The 11,812-nt window shown below is 26.5% G+C and overlaps 2 protein-coding genes across 2 annotated transcripts; one reads left to right on the top strand and one right to left on the bottom strand.

Annotated features, from left to right (window-relative positions):
- Positions 1-6,579: 6,579 nt before the first annotated feature.
- OCT59_008418 (uncharacterized protein) lies at positions 6,580-7,349 on the top strand (the record flags this gene model as incomplete). Its single annotated transcript, XM_066142444.1, has 3 exons — positions 6,580-7,008; positions 7,088-7,271; positions 7,336-7,349. 3 exons carry the CDS (start codon positions 6,580-6,582, stop codon positions 7,347-7,349), a joined length of 627 nt encoding a protein of 208 aa, XP_065999326.1.
- A 3,167-nt stretch (positions 7,350-10,516) lies between these two features.
- On the bottom strand, positions 10,517-10,816 carry OCT59_008419 (uncharacterized protein; the record flags this gene model as incomplete). The annotated part of the gene is made up of 1 exon (XM_066142445.1): positions 10,517-10,816. The coding sequence occupies one exon, from the start codon at positions 10,814-10,816 to the stop codon at positions 10,517-10,519; it is 300 nt and encodes a 99-aa protein (XP_065999327.1).
- Between the last annotated feature and the right edge of the window lie 996 nt (positions 10,817-11,812).

Here is an 11,812-nt window from a genome sequence, read left to right on the forward strand (position 1 = left end):
CAGAGGTAAAAGCGAAGCTGACAGAACTGGAAGAGATCTTTACAACAACTTCCAATGATATGGAAATGCAATATATTAGGATAGAGGCTTTGTACACGTTGAGCAAAAAACAAGATCTAGGTGGTTGTGAGCTGATTTTAATTTTTTTTTTTGGGATTTCTTCACTTTAGGTTCAACTTTTTGTTATAGTTATTGTGAGAGAACAAAGTTTATTCATTTGCTTGTTCGTGCAACTGCATATCTTAATGTGTACTCTTGGTAATGTATTTAGATAGGTTATTTTGCTATAGAGTCGCACAACTATTTGGTTGGCGTCTCTAAGTATTTCTAAATATTATATATGTACTCGTACTAATTTGCAAAAAAAAAAAAAAAGTTAATATGGTCCCAACAAAATACCTAGAAGTCTACTTAAATATTGACAGACGGTGAAAAGGAAAGTTATAAAAATCGACTATGGGCTAGAGGAAGGGGGAGAGTCGACAAAATGAAACGTCCGGAACCTACAAAAGAGAAACCCGAAACGTTAGTAAACGTTTCGCTAAATAAAAAAAATGAAAAAATAGAAAAACAGAATTTCATAAGTTTACCTTATATATATATTTATATCAAAATTCTGTCCAAGAGGCGTCCAGAGCCGTGGTCCTAGACAACAAGAGTGAAAAAAGGTGAGAGAGAGGATAGAGGGTTTTTATAGTTTTTATACTTTATGAGTATAAAAATTTTTCCATAAAAGATGACTCATAATTATATTGATCGTATTTACGCGTCGCGTATAATTATAATAGGAAATTGTTAACTTGTCAACTGATCAAAATCATAATTTGAGGTTCCGATTTCCGATTTAGAAAGCTTGTTATATTCAACTGAATATAATAGTAAATATGTGAATATAATATATATTCTAAAGGAATCACTTAATGATTATTCGAAGTGATGTACTACTGCCACCCTTGGGGAATACTATAAATACTATAAAAAATGGTAAAAGTTAATGCCGTAAATAGTGATTCTACACTACGGTTGACTTAAATATCATATTAATAAAATTTATAGGTATGTATTAATCCGGTTATTATTAGGATATCATTGGAAAAAAAATACTCTAATAGAATTTCAAACAGAAACTTCATTTCACAATATTCTATATTTAGTTACGGTATAGTTTTATCATTTAGTGCGCTGTTATGTATTTTTTTATCAAGTACGATTTTACGGTACGATAATTATTTGCAGACCATAATATCTTATTTTTAAAAAATTGATTATTTCAGCCAATTATATTGACAGGATTTAATTTTATCAAATCATCTGGCCAAAACAATTTTAAAAAATATTTTTGTATTACTTCGAAATTACCCGCCAGAATTTAAACTAAAATAAATTTAATATATAACTCTCAATAGTAAAATCACGCTATTCATTTATTCATCACGCTGCATCACATTCTACACTTTTTTATTTTATTATATATTATGGGGACGGTGTGTGAATCACGCACCCATAAAAAAATTTTTTGGAAAAAAACTCTAATAAATGATCATTTTTCTAGGATGGTATTCGCGTGTTCGATACACGTAACGACGTGTGAATTAGTGTCTGAAGTATGTCTGCCATAAAATTGGATTTTTTGATTTTACGACCTAGTTCGAAGAAACTTTTATATAAATAAAAAAAAAAAGGTGAAATTTATGTTTTAAAATTTTCTTTAATAATTATTATTTCACATAATAATATTTTTTAAATGGCCTTTATATATAGTTAATAATGAATTATTTCATATAAAAATATTTTGTTAAATGCCATTTGATAATTAACAACTTTTTACTAAAACTGTAATAGTTGTTACAATTCTTAACTTTTAAACTACCAAACGAACTTCGGACTCCATATTAATTAAAATACGCAACATGCGTCACGTAACTTGTTCATGTAAATTCATACTATACTGAATTTAAAATTCACAAATACTCAGACTAATCGTAAATTACGGTAATGGCAATTATTTAATCGATTATTTCAGGAGTATCAGTATCACAAGAAATGCAAGCACGTTAATGATTTGCAACTGCGGTAGTAGATATCGCTAAAAAGAAATTTTTCGCCTTTCTATAACTTTTAAGGAAAATTTAGCCACAAAGATCACGATAATAAGTCTAATTTAAGGACACGAAAATTCAAAAAAATTCTAAATATATTACTTTTACTATAAATACAAGCATCAATAGATGATTTTAAAAATTTAAGACCAAAAAAAAAATCAAAAAAAAATGAGTCGTATTATTTTACTCCTTGCTCTTTTACCATAACCGGATTTCTGCAAGCGTATCGTTAACGTACGTTAACAATAATGTTAACCAAGTGATTTCCTTTTTTAGAAAGTTAACCAACCACTTTTAGCAGCGATTACAAACAAACCTTTCCATTTACAAAATAATGATTTACGTCATGATTACATCAAATATGATTTTACGCCAATTTTCACCCATAAAAAAATGTATTTTCTTATAAATAAATGACAGATTGTAACTAAACGTATAGAAACAGAATGGGCGACCTTTATCAAAATCTCGCTGAACTTAAAAAATGGTTTGATTAAGGATTAATAAGTGATAGTGAATACCAATCACTTCGCACACTTGCAATGAATTCCTGGACATCAAGTGAGTTAAGAAAAAGGTTAGCTTTATTATAAGAATAATATTTGACGTTCTTATCTTGAATATTATTTAACCAATAGCGAATCTGCCTCCACAAAGACAACCAGAAAGGTCGTTCTGGGAAAAATTGTACGACATGACAGTATACCTTAAAGATAAGTTCATGGAAAATATAATTAAACCAATTATCGAACGTTTTAACCGCCCCTTATAAAATTCCGTGGAGGAGACAACTAATGTATTTAACATACGTTTAAAAATATATTGTCTGGTTTGTCAGTTTACTTGAAGTCCGAAAATAATTTAACTCTTCAATAGTTAATCATTTATTAGTGTTCACAATAAAGGCGTTGTCATTTGTTGGTATATTTGCGAAAGAGAGGAGTCGTATGGATTCTCATATTGGAACATTTCTCATTTTTTTTTGTATTTGTCAATCGTTTTTTAACTGTACACTAGTAAATCTATATTATAAAGTCATTGTTTACAATATTATTCATAAGCACAAATTTTAGACTAAATCATTATCTAATTATTTGTAATTATTAATTATATTATTATAAAGTCCTTTATTATATTAATGAAAACAATGTATTACGTCATTATTAAAGACGAGTAAACAAAAACATTCTTTAAGAATTAATAGTGCGTAGGGTGAAAACGAAATAAAATCAAAAGATCATGCGATTACAATAATCGTAAGTAATGGGATAATTCTTAAACATTTTATTACATACTATATATCAGATATGTAAAAATTATAAATTAGAAAGAATTCTTTTTTTTTTCTGAATTATTTAATACATTTAAAGCAGTTTCCGATCACATTAAGGACGGAATTAATGAAAACAAATTTCAATACTTTGTTTACTATTTCATATTTTCCCGCATAATGTGATCAACTTTTCTTTAATTTATTTTGTAAACTCAATATTATTTTTCAAGTGTAATAGTAATAGTTCCGAAACTTTTTTAAAATTTAATTATTTTTTTAAAATCTTTTAAAATGAAAAAAAAACCAAGCGAAAGAAAATTAAGATTCAACAATAAAATATACTATATTTATACTCACAATATACTATCAAACACTTACTATTGTGTAAATGGCAGGGGATAAACCAGTTATATCCTGGCTAATTGGAATAGTAAAATTTACTTATTCCTAATTAGCCAAAATATAACTAATACTTATCATTAAAATAAATATTTCAAACCATTTTAATCTATAAAAAATTAATAGTCATTTAGTTGTAGTAATAAATCTTTTTATTTTCGACAAATAAGAACAATATACCTATCATTATAAATTGTATTCTCAATAAATTCATCAATATCATTATTCCAACTGGTTCATCCTTCAAGACCATTATGTGTAAGGTGGATCATCTGTTTTATAACAATTTTTATTATTAATGACTTTGACTTTTAATTTTTTAAATAAAGACTAACATCATGAGTATGTCAAATTTGTAAGAAAGGAGTTTCATGTTTGTTTAAATAAAATTAGCGTGCTTATTAATATATATTGATTATTTGTTGATTCAATGAAAGATCAATGAGAATAAAAAAGGAAAATCAATTCTCTATATCACAAACATTTTAAACGAGTCTTTTTATTAAGTTAAATAATTTATATAGATATTAGCTGTTTTTTTGTGGCAAAAAAAAAATTCAAATATTGATGAACTCATATTATGATATATTTATCAGTTATGTAGTAAACCATGTAATTCAAGTTTACCTAATGTGGCAAAGGCAGTTATGAATACCAATTTACTTGCTTGATAAAAACTTTTTTTCGCCATGGAAATGATCGGCAAAGACGATATATTATATTAAAGTCAAAAACCAGTATTAAAGTCTCCTTCGGTCCTTCCGAACTCCAAGCAAGCTCTTATAGCAGTTAAAGATACATCTAGTAAAAATTTTATTTTAAAGGAAACTGGAAAGTGCTATGAAACAAGGAGGCTTAGCTTGTCGCACACTTTCAGGCGCCCATGATATTTTAAAATCTTTAACTGATAAATATAGACAAAATTAAAAATGAGATTATAAAAATGTTTATAAAAGAATTTTTTTTTTAAAAAAAAAAAAGCAATTTAGAGCTTTGCCCAGTATCCTTTGGCTAGATGTCGACACAACTACCTAACCTAATTTTCAAATTTCATTAGATCTTTAATAACGTCAGACGGAATTATGTAATTCCAGCTCTGAAAAATGCGTAGTTAATTCATTAAATAATTTTTATCATAATAATAAATGTTAAAGCTATTTCTTTCAATAAATAGTATTTCGCAATATATAAAATTACATTTCATGTAAGACAAAGTAGCCATAAATTTTATCGTTTTATTTTGCCTTTTGACTTGGAGTAATAAATTCCTTAAAAATTTTACCTAAAAGATATGTTTCTTTCTCATAGTTACATTTAGTTTTTTTATTTATATACATTTATACTTTAATAAATCCCCTTTTTCGTAATTAAACGCATAGTTAAAATTTCGTAAATATCAGATAGAAAAGTAAAAAAAAAAACTTAAATTATTGAAACGTTTAATAAAAATGTCAATGATAATATTAATTATTGCAATAATAATAATGATCGTACTCACAATCGATAAGCGTTCTCAATTGATAAATTTGGAACGCATCTCATAATCGTAATAAATAATGGGAATAATAATAACTATCAGAATTAATAGTAAAAAAATAACAATAATCGTAATAAATAATCTCTTATCAACTTAAACAATTTTTTTTCCACATGTTTAAACAACAATTAGTAAAGGTTTAATATTTAATATTTATTTATTTATTTTATTTATTTTATTTTATTTTTAAAAAGTGGTAGTAGTACAGCTATCTAAGAGCCAGATCATTGATAAACATCTCGACACGCAGGATCTCATCCTTCGATAGGAACTACTCGAAAAAAATAGAACTACGCTAAATTGATCAAGTTAATTTAATATTTAAAATTCTTGACTTTAAATCACGTGATTTACTTTCATAAGTATTGATTTTGATCGAAACGTCAGGGAAACTTTTTTTATGAATAAAAAGAGAACCTTATTTATCATACGAACTAAACTTATAAATCGTACCATTACTATATATAATGAGCTAAAATTAGAAATTCCGTTGATTATTATTTTTTATTTTTCGGGCTATATTTTTTCCGATGCATTGATCTGCATTATGATTACGTTATTAAATCGTAATGTTGGACAAACATGCTCGATTGGGAAAATCTAGTGGCACAAAGACCGGTCTAAATTTAAATATTTGTTTTTTCAAGTTCTTAATATATCTTCATATATTTTACTTTATTGCTATTGATATTACTGCTGGAAGTATTCAGAAGATTTGGGCAGATTCTATGCATTATATTATATCATTGTATATTTCTGATCATTTTATTCTATATTTCAATTTTTTCCCAATCTTAAAAATATGTTATAATTGCTTCAAATGATCAATTATTTTATTAGAAGGATTATACATTATAAAGACAAATAAAATCCAGACTTATTTACTGATATATTGTTGAATATATTAATTAGAGTTGCTCCAAGAAAATTGAATTTAATAATTACTGTAATTTTAAAATGATAAAATTGGATTGGTTTTAATCATTGTAAGAATCGAAAAATGTTGCATTTGTATTCTATTGTTGATAAATATTCTCATGATTATGTTTATAATTTTATTTATATATAAACGCAATAAAAATATTAAATTTATACTGCGCCATTTGCGGAACAAACAAGCAATGATGTAACGATTGTAACGTTACGATCGATCTTCAAAATAATAACAATAATAAAAAAAAAAAGTATAAATTATTATTGACCGCTCATACTTTTTTTGCAATTTTAAAAAAAATTCCATCAAAAAATTAGCATTTGATGCGTTAAAAATGAGTATAAACAATGATACCAAAGCTTCTCTGCGGTCTGAATTAAATGTACTAGATTTCAATCATAAAAATTGTTCTTACTGTAATCAGCCGTTTATTGAAGAATTATGGTGTAAGAAATGTGACCCGTACAATATAATTGAAGGATGGACAAGTGAAAATCCCGATATTGATAAATTCATCAAAGATTCGATGTACTTAAGAAAATATGAAATATGGCTTGAATGGGTACCATTTGATAGGTTTACGAATATAGAACGAGTTGGCGAAGGCGGATTTTCCAAAGTTTATTCTGCAACATGGATAGATGGAAAAGCAAGCTATAAATATGAATATGGAAATTGGATAAAATCAGATTCTAAACCAATTAAAGTTGCCTTGAAAAAATTAATTGGATCACATAAAATGTCAATTGAATATTTAAATGAGGTATATCCCGTATATCATATTATATTTTTTATATTTTATAATTATGACTGTTTTTATTAATCTGCTTAAAATTTTTTAGCTTAAAATACATTGGAATGTTCATTTAGAAGAAAATTTTTTTCTGAGATTTTATGGAATGACTAAAGATCCAGTAACAAATGAATTTATTATGATTATTGAATTTGCGAGTGAAGGAAGTTTGAGAAGTATTCTTTTAAGTGAATTTAACAAAATTTCATGGGATGATAAAATTAGAATTTTAGGTCATTTAATATTAGGGCTCAATAACTTACACAAATTAGGATATTTCCATAAAAATCTGCATAGCAGAAATGTTTTAGTCCATTATAATTATGATAAATGTTATAATACTTATATTTCAGACTTTGGATTGAATGGACCAGGAAATAAATCAAAAAATCAAATATATGGTATACTACCATATATTGCCCCAGAAGTTTTAAAAGGAAAACCATACATGCTATCTTCTGACATTTATAGTTATGGTATAATTATGGCTGAATTATCATTTGGAAAACTGCCTTTTTGTGATAGAAAATATGACTTAAAATTGGCATTAGATATATGTAATGGACTTAGACCAGAATTTGGAAATGGAACTCCTGAATTTTATAAGAAATTAGCTTGTAGATGTATGAATTCCAATCAAAAACAAAGACCAAAAGCAGATGAATTAAAAAAAATATTATTATTTTGGTATCATTCTATTAATGGAAAAATGTTTGGTTATAAAGGAATCCCTATGAAAAAAGATCATCCAATTTTTGTGCAATATTTGTTCAAGTCCGTGCGGAAATCATACAATTATTGCAGTTTTTTGGATAAAAATGGCCATGTCGATTTTATAGTGTATTGAAAATGTGCGATCTTTGTACAATTGAAAATAAACTTAAATTAAGTATACAGAAAACGTTCAACTTTTGTGCAATAAAAGTTTAGGATATAAAAATTGTGCGATTATTGTACAATATTTGAAAATATACGAAATATACGTTTATTTTAGTACAATCGTTACAATTGTACGATGGGAGATCATTTTACTTTAATTGTGAATTGTGAATGTATTTAAAAAGTAATATATATGACTGTTTACCTACAATGTATTTATTTTAAATTAACTTATAATTTATAATAATATTAGCGATCAAGTTATTTTATTATAACAGAACCGCGTTTCTATAATATACATTTAATATCATTTAACCCATTTAACCGTAATTCAACCATATTATAATCGTGTATCAAGTTTTTATATTATAGTAAAACCGAAAATATCTGCAAACATCACAATAATCGCTTCATCACGATCACCTTTTCCGTCTCTATAATTACTTTTTCGATCACTTCCTTTACTACAATTACTTCCTCCTCCACCACAATAACCGCCGCCGCCACCATATACACATACCATCTGCAACTACCATCACGCTCGCGTTATTTCCTTATCCACCTTCGTCACATTCTAAATTTACTTAATTTTTTTACCTTTCCTTAATAATCTTTTATAATAAATATACTGTATTAATATAATTAATTAAATAAAAAAATTTAATTAAATAAAAAAATTTTTTATGCAATATGAAACTTATTTTATTGATTTTATTGATTTTATTATATACTGTATTACTAAGCAAGTTTTATTATAAAAAAAATTCTTAAATAAAATAATAAATAGAAAAATACTTAGAAATTCATTATTATTCCAATTTTTAATAAAAGATCTAGAAAATTAAACTTCGTCGTTGATATAAACTTCGTATAAACTTATCATACATAACTTGGTGCTGTTTTAATATCGCTGAATGATACATGATACCTATACCTTGTATACCTTAGTAATATCTCATTATTTTCGTTTCCTTTAGCTGTTATTTTATTCTATAAAGTTTACCAGTTTATAAAGTAACGCGCCTTTCGGATTGCTGTTACCTCTCATGTCATACTATTTACTAACTAATAGAAACAAGTTTTACATCAAGTATCGTCGTTATTCATGTTTAGATCTAAAACGATTAGAGATTCTTAGTATTAACGCATTTAATTATTGGTATTAACGAATATTAACGCATTTTATTATCACTACTATTCCTACCGATCATTATATAAATGTAATGTAAATTTTTTCATGTTTACTTTTTTTACGAATTGCGAATTAATAATATTAATAAATAAAAAATATTAAAAATAAATAAAAAATATTAAAAATAATATATATGAAAATAAATATATAATTTTATAAAAAAATTTTTTTTTATTATATTGGTTCGACCCCAATCGAACGTTTTTTAAAAAAATTAATCCGACTCGGACAAAAAAAAATAGTAATCAAAAATTAATTCGACCCCAATCGATCAGACAAAAAAAAAATAGTAATCGAACATTTTTTAAAAGATTAATATCCGACCCCAATCGGAAAAAGAAAAATATTTGACCCCAATCGAATATTTTAATTAATCTTTTATTATCCGACCCCAATCGGAAAAATGTTCGAGAACATAACATGATTCAGAAAATAATTTTTAATCTAACTTAAAAAATTAAAAAGATTAGAAAAAAGTTAAAAAATTAAAAAATTTAGAGCCAAGGCTCTCTTATTTTAACATTATTACAACTCATAACCATATGATCGTCCGCCCAGCAATTAACGCAACGGCCTTTGTACTCTTTCGGTATTTGAGTACAAGCGAAGATGTAATGATTATCATTACAATAATAGCAAACAGCTCCTATTTTTATTAATTTAAAAATTTTATTATTAAATAATTTATAAAATTTACTTTTACATTAAATTAATAAATTTTATTACCCGTTGTCACCCCCGTCTGCCACCCGGTGGTAAACAAACTTCCCTGCTTTAACGTATATACGTTCTCCACGAAACATTAATATTCTTGCTTGGTTTAGTTTTATTACTACTTAACTTTCAAATTGCGATAGCTCTCGCCACGATATTTCATCCATTATCTTCTTTCAAAATACGATAGTTCTCTTTACAAAAGTTTATATTTTATTCATTTCATAATTCTTGTTATGACATTAAATTCACCATGAATTTGTCCAATTAAAATTAATTAAGCGAACATTACAGTAAAGTTTAGGGCGAACCTATTACCTTTAAAATAACATTACGCTTTACTAACAATTAATTAAACAAAATTACTTTTTCATCATAAGAAAATAGTAACAAAAACAATCGAAACAATTAATTTTCATATCAAAGGGTATTTTATTTATTCTTCATAAAATTCACAATTAACTAATTTACTTAAAGTTTTACATCGTATCTGACGACTGTGGAATTCACTTCCCATTCTGCTCCTATTTAAACCAACTTTCTTATTCTTTCTTTTCCTACTTCTTATTTCTTTCTAATATTTTATATGTTATCTTTTATGCGCTATCTTATATGCTATTTTATATGTTATCTTTTCTAATATGTTATACTATTTTAATATGCTATCTTTTCTTTAAAATAATCTTTCGCATATTATGTCGTAAAGATATAATCCCTCTTTTGTGGCTGTGCTATCTTTTCTTTAAAATAAAATAATCTTTCAAATATTATATCGTAAAGATCCATCTTTTGTGGCTGTGCTATCTTTTCTTTAAAATAAAATAATCTTTCAAATATTATATCGTAAAGATCCATCTTTTGTGGCTGTGCTATCTTTTCTTTAAAATAAAATAATCTTTCAAATATTATATCGTAAAGATCCATCTTTTGTGGCTGTGCTATCTCTTCTTTAAAATAAAATAATCTTTCAAATATTATATCATAAAGATCCATCTTTTGTGGCTGTGTTATCTTTTCTACTGCGTCTCGTCAGCTATTCTTCTACTGCGGCTGCAGTTCATCAATATTTTACATGTTCCTATTTTTTTTGTTCCTTTAATTCGCTATCCTTCCTTTTTATATGATTTATCATTTGTGGCTTATGATTACTCCTCCTAATTGTTCCTATTGTTGAACTTGATAAACTGGTTGCTAAGCCACATCGATCAACTCCCCACTTGATCTATTGGTTCTCCGTTAATCATTTAATAAACATTACATCATGTAGATCATTCCTTCTCCTAAAAGTTTATCCTTTCCGGTTAATTTTATCCAATCATGTGACTTTCTATCGTTTGATCTTTTATTCCATATTATTCCTCCATATTATGCGATTACTTCAGTATCTATGGCTACAGTTTGCCCCCCACCTAAAATTTGAGTCCCATCAAATTCGAACTATTACTTCAAAATTTGTCCTATCAATATATTCCTTCAGTAATTCACCATTCACTGGTGTTTTCAATATCTTCCCTTCCATAGTTTTAATTCTGTATGATCCTTTAGAAATTATCTCATGTACATAATAAGGTCCTTTCCATTTTTCTTCTAACTTTCCAGACCATTGTTTCTCTTTTGCTGCATCATAATATAGTACTTTATCTCCGATTTGTAATTTCTGCTTTATTCTATTCTTTTTATCATGGTACGATTTTTGTTTTTCCTGAGATTTCCTGACATTTTCTTTAGCTTGATTCCTAATGTTTGGTAATCCTTCGATCAACCCATTAACTCTCTCTGCCATGGTAATTTCCTTATCTTCTAAATCTAATAATGTCTTCATTTGTCTCCCATATATTAAATATCCTGGTTCCATTTTCGTTGAATCATTCCTTTTAGTTCGATACGCGAACAATACTCCTGGTACTTTCAAATCCCAATCTTCGATATTACTTAGCTTTGCTAATGATTCACATAATGTCTTATTAAATCTTTCAATTAACCCATTAG

The sequence above is a fragment of the Rhizophagus irregularis genome, chromosome 16, assembly GCF_026210795.1.
Source record: "Rhizophagus irregularis chromosome 16, complete sequence".
Taxonomy (NCBI): Eukaryota; Fungi; Glomeromycota; class Glomeromycetes; order Glomerales; family Glomeraceae; genus Rhizophagus; species Rhizophagus irregularis.